The sequence below is a fragment of the Dermacentor silvarum genome, chromosome 2, assembly GCF_013339745.2.
Source record: "Dermacentor silvarum isolate Dsil-2018 chromosome 2, BIME_Dsil_1.4, whole genome shotgun sequence".
NCBI lineage: Eukaryota > Metazoa > Arthropoda > Arachnida > Ixodida > Ixodidae > Dermacentor > Dermacentor silvarum.
In genome coordinates this window covers 250,986,430-251,001,254 of record NC_051155.1, presented here as the reverse complement: position 1 = coordinate 251,001,254, position 14,825 = coordinate 250,986,430, and the positions used below count along the sequence as shown (strand labels likewise).

The following is a 14,825-nucleotide window of genomic DNA, read 5'->3' as shown; positions in this document are numbered from 1 at the left end:
GGAGTGGTCCTCCCTCCCCCACCATCACAGGGAAGACAAGGATGTACAACTCAATTTTTGTCCTAGTGTCAACTGACTTCCATCTTGGTCCTTTATGGACCAGCTGTTGTAAATGTAGTGGAAATAGTTCCTCTTCGATATCTTTCTTTACTTGTACAGCATGAGCATGTTTGTCATATCCTACTTGCATGTATAAAGCATTTTGAGAAACAATTGCATTGAATGTTAGTTTTGAAGTATGGTATTTCTTTATTCATAAATAAGATAGACCTTCATTGTTGTGCAGGAGATGTACTATTCAGGAAAACAGCAGACTCAAACAAGGTCTTTTCATTGTTCTCCACAATGAGCTTTGAGAATGATGTAAAATTTTTAGCCATCATCAGAAAATTAAGAAGTTATTATCAGGTTCTACGGTACAAGCTAGAGTTTAAAAAATTAGTTAACTCCTGACTGTGCCGTATATAGCATTAGCGAGCACAAATAATAAATGAAGTTACTGCCATACCTTGCAGTGCCTGACAGCAGCAGAGGGCACACTGTCCACACTCTTGGCTTCTCAGGCAGCCAGCCAAGCCAAATCTCATGAAGTTGCAGACGAAGAGCAGCACTTGCTGAATGCCCTGCTTAGCATACTCATGCTGTGTGACTACCACGAAGGCGAACTCACCAGTGTACTGGTGAGTGTTATCGAAAAGTAAGTAATGCTTTCTCTTGCAGTAGTAGGTAATAGAGAAGCCAAGCTCAAGTTGTAACAGTGTACGATTCTGATGAGACAGAAATGCAGAAATGCAGTATTCATCGCTCACTCGTTCTGTGCAATTAATAAGCTCATGCACAGTGTGTTTATGCCAGGCAAGCACTCATGCCAGGCAAGCACTGTAGTACCGTGGCACATCAGTAGTGTCAGGTGTTTTACGAGAAAGTGTCATAGTTACTTGTGTCATTCCATAAGTTAATGCAATCGTAAAGCAGAGAAACCTACTGTATACTAACAGAGATGCATTAAAGCATGTGTCATGTCTATCCTGAATTGCGTTTCCTGACCAAAGCCCATAATGAATTCCACCATGTCAAATAGATCAAGCGCCCTCTGATAGAATGCTTACAGAGGTGGAAAATTTATTTTGATATCAATGTCTATCTTTTCTCCTTGCAAGCATTTTTTTTTTCTTTTTCCCCCTAGCAGCAACTGTGGCAGCAAGAGTGACCATTTTCATGAAAGATTATTTAACCTAAGGTCATAAGTTTGGTCAGTGATTCATTTGGTTACATGCAAAGATATTTATGTGTGTAGAGAAGAGTCCAGAAAAGAGCAAATAAATGTAGACTGCATTTAGCTTATGTTCTCATATCACTTATTACAGTATTTGTTGAAGTGCATGGCCACATTTTAATGAATTCTCTGCATACATGTATCGCAGAACAATGTCTCTTGATCAGCTTTTCCCAAGCAGTTGCTCGAATATTAAGGTTTCAACATACCTTTCTCTCCTTTATCGTATTATAGTGCATTCTCACTGGTTTATTATTATTATTTAAGACTTCCCAGTTTAGCTTTTCTCTCTTGTTGGCTATTTACACAAACTGCAGACAAACACGCTATAGAGAGAGAGTGTCAAGAATTACTTGATAAGTATAGCTGCAGAGTTCCTGACTGTTCATAAAAACCTGAGTTAGTGACTGAGCTCTCTAATGGCTGTTTGGTAAATCTAATTGCGTGGTGCTATGAAAAAAAAAAAAAATCAGATCAGAAAAGATGCAAAAAAGCTTCAAAATCCGAACAGGTTGGATGGGTGGCGAGAGTTTGAATCCACGTCACTTGGCAAGGCTAAATCAGAGGTAAGATGCCTTGCATTTATGCAATGACTGCATTTCAAAGCATTTTGTTTGTTTCAGAGGGCCTGGTGGTTTCAGTCACTGCAAAGTCTGTTGATGCCTTATCTGCAGAGGTATGAGGACCCTACTCATGGATCAGCCAGCAAATTTAAACCAACTTTCAAACTTTCCCTGCCAGTGTTGTAGCAAGCCTCACAACACCCATCCTTACAAGCACACGAGAGAAGCAGTGCTTGTGGCTGCATCAAATGTGGGAGGAGATTGAGCAGCACTCCAAAACTTCGAGTAACCTGCAGGGTAAGATAACACTTGAAAACACACAGTGAGAAATGGGATGCAGGTAAGCTTTATAGCATGATGGCAAAGCAAAATAGTGCGACACATTGTGGATAGACAGAGAACAAGAATGCCACAGATGAGAAAACATATGTGACATGGCCATGGATGGCATTCAAGGCTGTGAGCGGCACTGTCTAACACTCCCAAGGCTAGATATAGTACACATACACAAATACTCAAGAAAGTGGACAAGAGGACAGCCACAACTGCAGCTCAATGACAGGACATCGCACACGTAGTGTTGAAGATGGCGGTTCGGCTCCCACTAAAGTTGTCTTCTCGTCCCCTGTCATTTCCTTTTTCATTAATACTTCTACATCTCAATTAAAGAGACAAGTTAATTTCCCTTATGCTTTCGTTGGCTTAATTCATTGTGCGTTGGGTTCGTGTGGTTGTAACCAACAAAAATCGAGGCCCTTGGTTCCCCTTCTTGCTCATACTCTTTCGCGTGTCTCATTTTGTCACACTGGTCTACATTTTTGTAGGCAGTAGACCTCATAGTCACTGGGCTATAAGCACTAGACTTATAGACACAGGAGTTTACTTTGGTCTCTGGCAGTGAAGTATATGTGCAGACCACCACATCTGTCCCTGTCAAACAGCATTAACTGTGCCTCGAATGTACCGCACAGCATGAGGCCAGGTTTGTCTTTCAACGAACTTAACTTTTAAGTTTTTAACAAATTTTTTTTATGGCATTCTTTTTTTAAGCAGTCTGATCACCAAGTAAATAAATATAAAAGCCAAATGAACATGCTTGTGCTTTGTGGTTGCTAGTGATGTTGTCATGTAAACAATCTCAAAGGCTGTGTCTTGAGGTTGTGCTCAGGCTGCTACCATGTGAGAAAGTTGCCTCAATAATTGAGAAAATTACCAAGCATTGTGCATTTTGCATTTTTCACCTCTGATTACAGCCGAGTTTCTGTACATTGGTTTACTGAACCTGCATATTATTTCAACTAGTATGTTCAAAAGTAAAAAAAAAAAAAAACAGAATGCACACATGTTTTTAAAAACTTTTTTAGATTGAAACTTACCATAATTATAACCAGCTTACATGTCCAGCGACTGACTGCACAGTGATGAGAAGTTACGTAACATTTTTGAAATGTCCAATTCACTGAACTTTTTTTTTTTTAACAGAGACATTATTCTTTAGCACAAGCATTATTCTTTAGAACGAACATCATTCTTTAACACAAATATTATAAAAATATCATTTCATCACATCACTGTTGACAATAACAAGGCAAAAGCTACGGCTTAAATTTCTTGACAGTATCTATTATAATCAGACAGCCATTAATCCCCATGAATAACTTTTAGAAACAATGTACGTCTCACTTCATTGAGATAATTCACGAAAAATATTAGAAAAGCCATACAAAACATACACTTATGGTTGCTAGTTTTTTTTAAACAATACAGAAATGGAACCAGCTTCCAGATGGCGTTGTTAACATAACTAGCAATGACCTCTTCTTTTCCTCCCGGTGACAATGTTGACACCAATAAAAGTGTTTTTCCCAATGTGTATGTATTGTTTAGGATGCATGTTTGGTGTAATTTTTATATAATTTGTATATATTGTATAATTTGCATATATATATATATATATATATATATATATATAATTTATTTTATTGTATAACAATGTATTGTTATTTATATTATGATACATGCTACCTCCCCCCAAGGCAATGCCTTGTGGCTATGTAGGTAAAGTGTAAATAAAAATAAAATAATGTCATGCTTCTGAGCTTAGTGCCATAAATTATTTTGCAGGGGAGAGCCTGTTGGTGGAACTGCTGTCATGTACCATGGCTGTGGTACCAACTTTTCCTGCACCACTGCTGGCCTGCTTGACCAGGCTAGGTGGGCTTGTTGCCAAAGTGGGTGTGGTCTCTGCTAGCAACTCAGCTGCCATGCAGGTACAGCAGAAGATGAAATGTAGCAAGATGCATGTCATAGTATATGATTTGGCATAGACCAGTTATTCCAAAACTTAGGTCGCAAACACCCAGGAGTCTTCAAGAGTGCTTAAGTGTGTGTTCGAGGGGACTGCTCTAGGGAAGTGCTGTTAACAACCATTGTCTAGCGAAAGTGCATGCAAAATGTCCGATGTAGGATGCTAAAACATGTATATTTTGTCCACTATGCACAAAAGTGGGAAGGCATCACTCCTGGCATTCATTTACATGCAGGTGCTGCTGTCAACACTGTACGACATTCTTCACAGCTCGAGGCAACTGGATGAGCTCTTTGGATCTCGACTTGACTCAAAGATAAATCTAGAGTGTGCTCACATTGCAAATGAGATGATAGCACATGCACTGCAGCTTACTGGACACCAGGAAGACGAACTACTTGGAAGCCATGATTGTGATGAGAGAGTGCTCAACTGCTTGAACTTGCTGGCTGGATTACTCACTGCAGAAAGGTAAAAAGTGTCCTGGGTAAATGCAAGTAGCAGACAGGAAACAGCCTACTAATTCATTCATGGGATTTGATGTTCCAAAGTAGCACTGGGGCTATATGACAGACACGGCAGGGGAGGGCTCCAGATGACCACCTGGAATTCTGCAATGTGCACCAAAATTTTCCTGATTAACAAAAACACTCTATTATTGTCTCGTATTTATTCATTCACTCTTAAATTCAAGGAGGGCCAACCGTGTGCTCGATGGCTTTGCGTTGAATTCCACTGAGGCAGCTCTAGGTGGAAAAAGATGCTATTTTCGCCTTTAAGGTGTTGCCATGCAGTTTGACCCCTTTTCTTTCCTTGCGTCTTCAAGTGCTGCAACCAAGATGTGAGACGCGCAATCGTCTTCACACTCGCAAACTTGTGCACCCCCCCCCCCCCCCCCCTGGCAGAGATCCTGGGTGCGCTACTGGAGGGCTATCTATCTATCTATGTATCTATGTTTGTATCTCACCATTTTCCTGCCTACCTGGGTCACTGAGTAGTCAGTGGTGAAATGGGTAGCACATTGGGCTGCTGTGCGGAAGTAACAGGGTTCGAAACCAACCATCAGACGTACTTTGAGTCACAGAGTATGTGGCAATGTACTCTTCAACGAACCTCTTTCACGCCGACATGGGTCACCATAAACGCAGGACTGGGTAGGTACCACTGTTCAAAGAAACTCCTTGACGCCGACTTGGAGTACTGGGTATGTGCCGCTCGGTCTGTGCTGGTCTCCAATGAACCTCTTGGATGCGAACTTGGGTCACTTGGTTTGTGCCAGTAGGTGTGTGCCGCTCACTCAATGAACGTCTTTGACGCAAACTAGGGTAACTAGGTATGTGCCACTGGGAATGTGCCGTTCTACAATGATGAAAAATATCCCTTAAATTTCTTCGATGCCGAGCAGAATTGAACCAACGCCACAAGCGTTCCTCAAGGACAGCAGCTCAACGCATTAGCAGGCTGCGCCACAAATGCACTGGCTATGTGCCGCTCTTCAAAGAACCTCTGACCAACTTGGGTCGCTGAGTATGTGCCACTGAGTGTGCAGCAAGCAAGAGAAAAAATCTCAGTGTTTGTAGGCACCAGGCTTCTCGTCTTGGAGGCCACGTGCATACTTCTCGGTAGTGCCACTAGGTGGCGCAGCGCATCCAGAAAGAAGTGCGAGAGAGGAGCCCAGTTAGTGCACGACGCGTTTCTCAGTGTTCGAACACACCGGCATGCCATGCATGTCGGAGGCAATGCACAAGCTTCATTGCAGCGGTGCTAGATGGCATCGAGTGTTCTTAGGGATGCGCAAAAGAGGAGTCCTGCTGCTGTACACGCCTCATATATAACTCGTTTCGATGGTGGCAGTACATCGTGTCACTATATTGATTCAGTGGTAATGCATTACAGTCGACAGTCATCATGAGATTTTTTGCAAGACTTGTGACAGACGTCTTGTTATAAATAAGCACAAATGCCCTCAAGCTGGTCTTGAAATAACAAATTTTAGCCTAGCTGTATCACTGCACAGAAACATAACTGGATGCTCCTTGGCTGTGAGACGAAACTTTGTTCAGCAAACTGAACACAGCTGCAGTATCTGTGCACTTAATACAGTAAAGCAGCAAGGTTAAGGCTCTTTAGTGCGAGACCAAGCTTTAAAACAACGAGTTGCAGGCACTAGCAACAATATTTGCTATCAGTTACTGCCTGTCAGTCTATGAACAACTTGTAAGTAAAAGTTCTACAGTTGCCATACATATGATGATTACTAAAGGTTGGCACTAGGATGTGCCTGAGAGAGAGAGAGAGAGAGGTTTATTTGAAAAAAGGCAGAGAGGTCAGCTTGAGCGTTAGTTTGCTATGGCCTGCTACTCTACACTGGGAAGGGGGGAGGGGATAAAAAGAGCGATGAATAATGATGATAAGATTAGGAGGTGCGTACATACATCTCCATCACGTTGAGGTCATACTAGAGCCGTGCATGGAGTCCAGTGGCTTGAAAGAAGGCTATAGTTGCTTCGATGACCACAGCTGTGCTGTTCGCGTCAGACCAAAGACCTAAGACAATTTCTTCAGACATTGGTCTTTTAGTCACTCGCTGAAGGATGTGCCTGTACTTGCAGAAATGTCTATTTGATATGAAGTAGCAGTAATCCTCCTTTCAGTGAACAGATACACCCTTTTCTCCTTTTTATTACGGCTTTGTTCCTGGTTAACTGTGTTGATGCACTCTAATTCCTTTCCAAACAGGGACACATCTTGGGAAGAAAGCCTCTCTCGGACAGCTGAAGATATTACTCTGGGTTTGGTTGCAGAACAGCTGATGAGAACACCACAAGGTATTGCACAGACATATAAGTATTTTGCAGATACTTAGTAAAAAAATAATGATGACCAGGAAATGGCTGAACTTTCGCAAACATTTTCGGACAAAAGGAATCTACTGCTTTATCTACATCATAGCTGCACCCATTATTATTAAATCAAGATACATATCCAAAAGAAAAGTTTATTAACCCATACAGTAATGTACATTGTTAACGTGTTTGTGCTATGCCAAGAATGTTGGCCCCAAAATCTAATGAGAAAAAAGTGGCTCAAATGTGATAGTGTGTGAGCATGCAAGCACACATGAACATCATCTTTAATGCTTTCTAAGCACCGATCATTTTCAACATTTTCAAAGATGTCAAAAGATATTGTTTAGCACGTGTTATCACTGTTTTACTGTGAAATGCCTGCAAAGTGTCAGCCAATGAAACAATGCAATATTACTTGTTGCACCTCTGATTCTGTAGACAGTAACATTTTGCACTTTGCAGGGCCACAGAACATCAAATATTTGCACACTGTGCTTCGTCAAAACGAGCCCTGGATAAGACATACCCTTGCCATCCCACCATCAGACCACCACATGGTTACACTGCCTTCGCAGAGCATACTTGATCTTAGGAGCAGTCATCAGACAACAAAGGAACACAAGTTCAACCCTCTAGAAGCATATGCCACCTGCCTACATATCGCACAAAACTGTGACAAGACTCCTACTCCTTAATAAAGCTTTTTTTTTTAATTCCGTGAGTTCATGCTGTAAAAAACAAGCTACAACAGTGTCATACGAATAAGATGAAACTTTTATTGCTTTTGGCAGCTGTAAGACAGTGACCGTTGAAAAATATAATAAACAATAAAAATAATAAAGTTTGTAAATTCCTAACTGATCACATACTATGATTAATTCTTATTTATCTTTAGTCAGCAGGAGCAGGAGATTAGGTGCTGGAAGTGTGACAATGAAGGATACACAGGGTGTTCTAGCTAAAATTCAGAGCCTGCTGGTCTTGACTGAACAAAACCTTGTTGCCCTTTTAGTAGCCACATTTACTGGGAATGCGACAATGGCTCATCACTCCGCATTTTCCATGTGTCGCATATATGGCGGTAATGAAAGTGAATGCAGCACTTACATTGCTCTGCATTGCAGACTGTAGCTGTGATATCGAGAAGATTTTTTCCCAACTAAGGTACATTCAAAGGCCTAACAGGTCTAGGATTGACACAGGTATGCTAAAAATGCAAACAATAATGTATGTCAACAACGGCTTTGTGAAGCATGCCTATGTGCACTACTATTTGTGTCTTTTTCCTTCCTTTCTTTGAAAAAGCGCAGACAACATAGTAAACAAAGGATCACCAAGCATGTCTCTACTTGTTGTTCTTGCTTATGTGGTTACATTAAAAAGTGTAAAAATGCCTGCCAACAAGGATTTGCACAGATAAGTTTGTCATGCGAATTCTGTCTTTGTATTTGTGTGATTATGTACGTGCTCCTGTGAGTGATCTTGCCTGTTTAAATAAAACATTTGTGTCCAAAAGAAGACCATTGCCTGTGTTAATCATTGTGAAAGTTGCCCCAAAAGATCACAAACATTGGGCTCCCAGTCGACAAAAACTCCAATTTCTCCCCAGTTTGCTGCTTTAAAAATAACATGCAATCTTTACTCCCCAATTGAAAAAAAAAAAAAAAAAAGAAAAAAAAGAGAGAGAGAGAGAGAGAGATGAAAACGAAGGACTCTTTATATACAAATGCAGCTGGGAGCTCAATATCGCTCAAAAGGCTGGGCACCCTTTCTGTCGGCTTTTCAAAACTCCTGCCATTCTTTTTTCTTAGCCTTATGCAGGTGAAAACACAGTGGCTACTGGGCTTATTTCTTTTAATGTCAAGACTAAGCAATGCATTCAGCAGAAGCAAAATAAGAGAAATCTCATAATTTATGAGATGGTGCCACGATCAATAAATTGATTAAGACTTGTATTGGGGGTAGCTTGAATAGCATCATTCGTATACAGTGCTGCATACGTATAATAGACACAAAACTAGAACATGAATGAGGAAGCACGTCTCACAGCTGGTTTATTTTATAAGAACAAGGGAGAAGTGGAATCATGCATAGAAATGCCCACGCGCTGAGAACAATGTGCAGAACATGAAAACTGGACAAAATTAAAAACCCGCGAATGTATGACGGACTGTAGAAGCTGAACTGTAATTGACACATGTGACCCTATAATATATTTAGCACTTTGCCTTGACTCCACTTTCGGAGCCGGCTACACTATTGTGGACTTTTCTGGCTGCCTAGAATAGAAAACTGCCTGTCAGTGAGCGCTATCAACAGTGAGCTTATGCATAGACCGTGCTTTCCTGTGAGCATATTGTAAGCTTCTAAGATAAATTGTCTGAGCATGTCATTACTGCTTGTCACCAATGCTGTACATATTTGTAAAATTCAGGGTACATTTATACAATGAGCAATGAAGAGCAAGGTTTTCTTCTAATGCCACTCGTTTGCACAAGTTATTGTGTTCCTGAAGCCTTTTGTTGAGGCACCTGCCCGTATCGCATATGCATGCTGCTCCACAGGACAGAGAGGTCTTACAAACAACTCCTACCTCGTATTTAAAGACTTTTCCAACTTGTCTAACATTACAGGGCGCTGCCTGTAGATCCCTGTCAGTGTCCTCTGCATTGACGCTGCTGCACAGACCTATAAGTGTCGTTGGTACCAAAAACAACGCCTGCACTTGATATGATCAATACCACTGTGCTGCTGATACTATGGCCTATGAGATTTTGGGTGGGTCGCACCACATGCTGTCATGGTCACACCAATACAAAAGTTGAGTGCAATGACGGGTGGAGCATGGCGGGCGGACATCATCCTGCAGCAATGTGGTGGCGCAGCTCCAAGTGCCATTTGAACAATCAAACAGACGGGAAGGCAGCGGCATCGTGCATTGAGCAGCGAGCATTTCATTACCAATAATTCCACTCATATGAATGGCATTCACGAATGCTTTGTTGGAAATGGTTTGGGAGGATGTGCCCTTTAATAAAAGACACATTCCACACCCTCCATAAAAGTTCTTGTGGGGCCCTTTTAAGAGTTAATTGATATGGTTATGTAAAAAGAAAGCAAAAGATGGAATACAGATAGTATTATTTAATAACACAAGTCTGCAACATTATGAAGGAGGAAGCCCAGATTGTCAAGTACTGCAGCTTATTTTTGCCGCTTATCATGCTGTTTATTTTTTGCAGCTACTATGTCACTCTTGATCAGATAAATGAAACAGAAAGACATTACATAGCACACAAACAGTGGCACCACGACCAGGAATATTAGGTCATATGTACAATGAGAATTTCTGGTTGGATTAAACAATGATATCTGAAAAATGTAGGTTTCAAATATAAAACTGAATACTGTATATATTTTCCCATTTGTAAATATGCATTGTGATCTAAGCAACCCTAGTGGCTTTTTCAAAATTCTGCTGTTGTAGCATTCGACAATGCCTAATCAGGGTGCACAGCAAATGGAAAGAAAGGTCCGGAGGCCTGAACAACCTGGTCAGGAAAAAATCACACAGGACAGCATTTTCTTTTACAGGCATGCTCCGAGTCTCGAGTAATATGGTATATTTGCTCTAATACAAACAAGAATGAATCAAAGTTCTGTTGAATTTAAACTAGGAGTGGGCAAATATTTGAAGTTTCAAATACGAATAAAATATTATGCACAAACTATTCGTATTTGTATTCGAAAATGAACTATTTGGTGATTTCAAATATCAAAACTAGACAACAACCGACTGTTTCAGTCTGATTACTGTTCTCTGTCTGCTAAACAAAGTATCGGAAATTGTCAGAAGTGAAACAACAAAAGTTTTCGAAGCAACGCAGTGACAAAATGGGTAATTAAGATTTTTTTTTTTCAGTATCACGGCAGAAGCTTTTGTAGATGAAAACCTGTGATTTTTGCTCATAGTCTGTCATTTAGTGTACTTGGTACTCAAGTCATGTAATAGTTTCTTCCGTTAAGCTACAACCAGATGCTTTCTTTACATAGGGCCCTTATATACGTGATAACACCAAACAAGCTTTTCAGCATCTTTTTATCCTTTTTTTCGCACAACTTCACATCTTTTTGCGGTAGCCATTTATTTAGCAGCTATATATCCTTGGAAGGCGTGCTTGCAATCTGGCTCTAAAGATGTTCAGGAGGTATTCGTGCAGTTTTTTTATGACGATTGCTAATATGTTTAAAACTGATCCGAAGTGTCCCCAATACTGAGCGGTCCTTTTTTTACTAGACAGTACAAGCGTGGTAGCCAATTATACCGAAATATACTGTTCGAAATTCGATTCGATATTCACCCCCCTCTAATTCAAACCAATTTCAAAATTGGTTTGTGTTATGCTATGTTTATGCTATGTTGGCTATGTTTATGCTATGTTTATGTTCGTAGTTCAAAGTGAATCTCAGATTTCAGTTAAATCAAACTTCTATGCTTCCCAGGACAGAGAAACATGGTAAAACAGATCCCACGGCCCGTAGGAATCGATGTTATGCGAAGCACTGTGCGGGGAGCCAACCAAGTTAACGAAATGACCATGCAAGACTTAGGCGGTTGTGTCATGACTTACATGATACGCATGTCATGGCATTCATGTCGTGAGTCCTGAGGAGTCCCTTTAGCAAGGCCTAAGAGACCTCAAGGCAGAAGCATTAGTCATGCTCATGACTATGACTTCGACCATCAATCTTTAGCCTTTTCCTTCACTTAGTACCACATCCGAACCCACTACATTGGTTTTAGAGTGTTATCTTTTTTCGCTGAGTCACTGTCATTTTTGTTGAGTCATGGTCATGACTATGACTTCTACTATCATTCTTCGTGTTTCATTCACTTAGTTCCCATGTCCGAACCCATATCAGTGGTTCTTGAGTTCAAATTTTTTTGCTGAGTCATTGTCATTTTTGCTGAGTCACGCTCATGACTTTGACTTCTACCATCATTCTTTAGTGTTTCCTTCACTTAGTTCGCACGTCCGAACCCATTTCAGTAGTTCTCGAGTTTAATTTCTTTTTTGCTGAGTCATTGTCATTTTTGCTGAGTCCTGGTCATGACTATAGGTTCTACCACCATCCTTTAGTGTTTCCCTCACTTAGTACCCACGTGCGAATCCATTTCAGTGGTTTTTCAGTGCTAATCTTTTTTTGCTGAGTCATGCTTATGACTATGACTTTTGCCATCAGTCTTTAGTGTTTCCTTCACTGAGTAAGCACATCAGAACTCATTTCGGTGGTTTGTGAGTGTTAATCTTTTTTCTGACTTATTGTCACTTTTGCTGAGTCATGCTAATGACTATCAGGGGCGTAGCCAGGAGGGGGGGCTGATGGGGCTTTAGCCACCGTGCTTGCATGCACCGCCAACCTAAACAACCACTGGCGCCGGGAATCATTCTGGATTTTGTCTACAACGTCTTTTTCACGCTCGAAAAGACATTTCGGCACGAACATTGCGAACTCGGGCTGGATTTCCTGGCAACGCCCTTGCACCTGGAGTCACATAACGCAACGGGCCCCATCCGAATCCAAGCACAAAGTTTCAAGCGCTTTTCGATAGCGAGCAGGCGCGTTGCAGCATCTCACAGCGGCCGCGGAATCTACGGAGCGCATGGATTTTAATTTCGAGACTTTATGAGTATAAAGTCATAAACTTTTGACGCGACTAGTGCACTGACATTTCCAAAGGCGTGCTTTAGATTTTCCATTCTGGAACTTTATGGGTTTAAGTGTTCTTATATACTTGGGCCAACATGCGTGCACTGGAGCCCTCGTGTCCAAGCCGTTGCAGAAATGTAAGCACGTGCTCGCAATCTTCCACACGCACGAAAATACTAAATATAACCGTGACTGTCAGCTGGCAGCTGATAATTTTCTCCAAACATTTTCAGAAAGCATGCCCAATGTGAGCGATCAGCTGGACCAGTGCAGGCAAAGTAAAATAAGAGAAAACAGACGAACGTTAACGGCCTATTATTGAGGCAGTTCTATTTGCGGGCGACAAAGTCTGGCTCTCCGTCGCCATAGGGACATCGGTCCTATGAATTTAAGCAAAGCCCCCACTGAAAAAAACTGGTATTTTCAAAGCGCTTCTTCGCATGTGAACTGATTGTGGAGATACATATCTGAAGAACCATTTGGAAAGTTGCCTCAGTAATGCCTCGTATTTAAGCCCAGATGTACAAAACTAAATTATAGATATCTTTGGTGAAATTATCAAAGAAAACCTAGACGCCAAAGTAAATGCTGCAGGCTGCTTCTCTATACTTGCTTACGAAACGACGGATATTGCTAGAATCGAACAGCTTACTCTTTAGGCAAGGTACCTAAACAAGGATGCCAAAGACATTGAAGGAGTGTTTTTAGGTTTTAGCACCAGAATAGAGGCCTATCTCATTGCAACTGCAGGTTTTATGTAAATGTGTACAAACTTTTGCAGATTCTAGTCACGCTTCCAGTGACCACTGCCAGCGCAGATAGAATATTTTTCAACATGAGATTACTAAAAAACTACTTGCGCTCTACAGTGTCTGAGGAATGCATGGTTAGGCTGGCGCTTCTATATGCCCACAGAGACGTCGGCATCAACATGCCCGAAGTCATTGGTCGCTTCGCTAAGCTTCCCCGCCGAGTGAAGTTTGTTCTTTACATAGCAAAGCAGAAAAAATCAATACAACTAAAAAGCTCTGTTCCTTCAGGTCCATAAACTCGTAATTATGCAAATGTATGACTGTTCATTAGCTTTTAAAACCGCAGTAATTTTCACCGTTTATTCTATCAGTTAGCATCATGATCAAAATTATCATGCGAATACGAAAATTACAAGGACATCAATAACTAATTTTGACCGACCTTGCGAATTGAAAGCCCGGCCCACGCGGGGTTTCCCAACAAACACACTCGGATATTGGGTAGTTCAACTTGTCGCATCATCTGTGGCTTTCATTTGGCCTTTTCTTTCCTTTTTAGCTACCTGCTTTTACTTCTTTTTTGAACCGAAGCAATACCCTTCTTTAATTTTGGGTGCAGAATATTTGTTTCCACTCTGCAGGCAGTTAAATTACACATTTTCATACTGATTTCTGCATTATTTCTCTATTATTTTACTAATATGGTGCTGTCACGACCGTGGCATGGCCCAAGTACATATCACAATTTCTGCGATCATAGTTTTGTTTTTGCCTGGATCATCTGTCTTTCTCAGCACAAAGTTTACTATATCTGTGACGGCGCAACATGTTTATTTGTCGTATTTGACGCATAATATACAGCCACGTTTGCTTAGATACGTAGATTTACTGGATACTTATACGTATATTTAAATATCTTGTTGAGAGGTTTTGTGTATACAAGCAGTGAACTTTGTTTCCAGCTAATCTTTTTTGCCCTTTATCACGTTTTATCTTCGCATTTGTATATTCCATTCTATCTTTGCATTTCTAATGTATATATTGCAGAACTCCTACTTTTTATTTGTACTCACTGTTGCGAGTATAATCTCGGTGTCATTACAATACACGACCGGTTACAGCTGCTCCTGCGCAATCTATTACAATGAGGAACAGCGTCATTGAGGTTTTTCCCTGGCCATTCCATATGTGCAACGAAGGACAGCGTCATTAAGGTTTGTCGCTGGCCGTTGCGTATGTGCAAAAATGTAAACAGGGTTCTTGAAAATATTTGTCCTCAGCTTGTTCTTTCCATGGCCTTTACGTTTTTTATATCAGCTGCATGCACTGCTTTGCTGGTTTCGAACTGATGTAGTCCTAAAGTTC

At 41.0% G+C, this 14,825-nt stretch overlaps 1 protein-coding gene across 2 annotated transcripts; it reads left to right on the top strand.

Moving 5' to 3' along the window:
- Nucleotides 1–510: 510 nt before the first annotated feature.
- LOC125939702 (uncharacterized) lies at nucleotides 511–7,702 on the top strand. 2 transcript variants are annotated; one of them, XM_049662599.1, is made up of 8 exons: nucleotides 511–680; nucleotides 1,788–1,842; nucleotides 1,900–1,952; nucleotides 2,018–2,136; nucleotides 3,964–4,109; nucleotides 4,383–4,618; nucleotides 6,887–6,975; nucleotides 7,459–7,702. In XM_049662599.1, the coding sequence occupies exons 1-8, from the start codon at nucleotides 619–621 to the stop codon at nucleotides 7,689–7,691; spliced, it is 993 nt and encodes a 330-aa protein (XP_049518556.1). In that variant the 5' UTR covers nucleotides 511–618; the 3' UTR covers nucleotides 7,692–7,702. The 2 variants fall into 2 exon arrangements, with proteins under 2 accessions (XP_049518556.1, XP_049518557.1); XM_049662600.1 differs by having other exon boundaries at nucleotides 511–697.
- The last annotated feature ends 7,123 nt before the right edge of the window (nucleotides 7,703–14,825 follow it).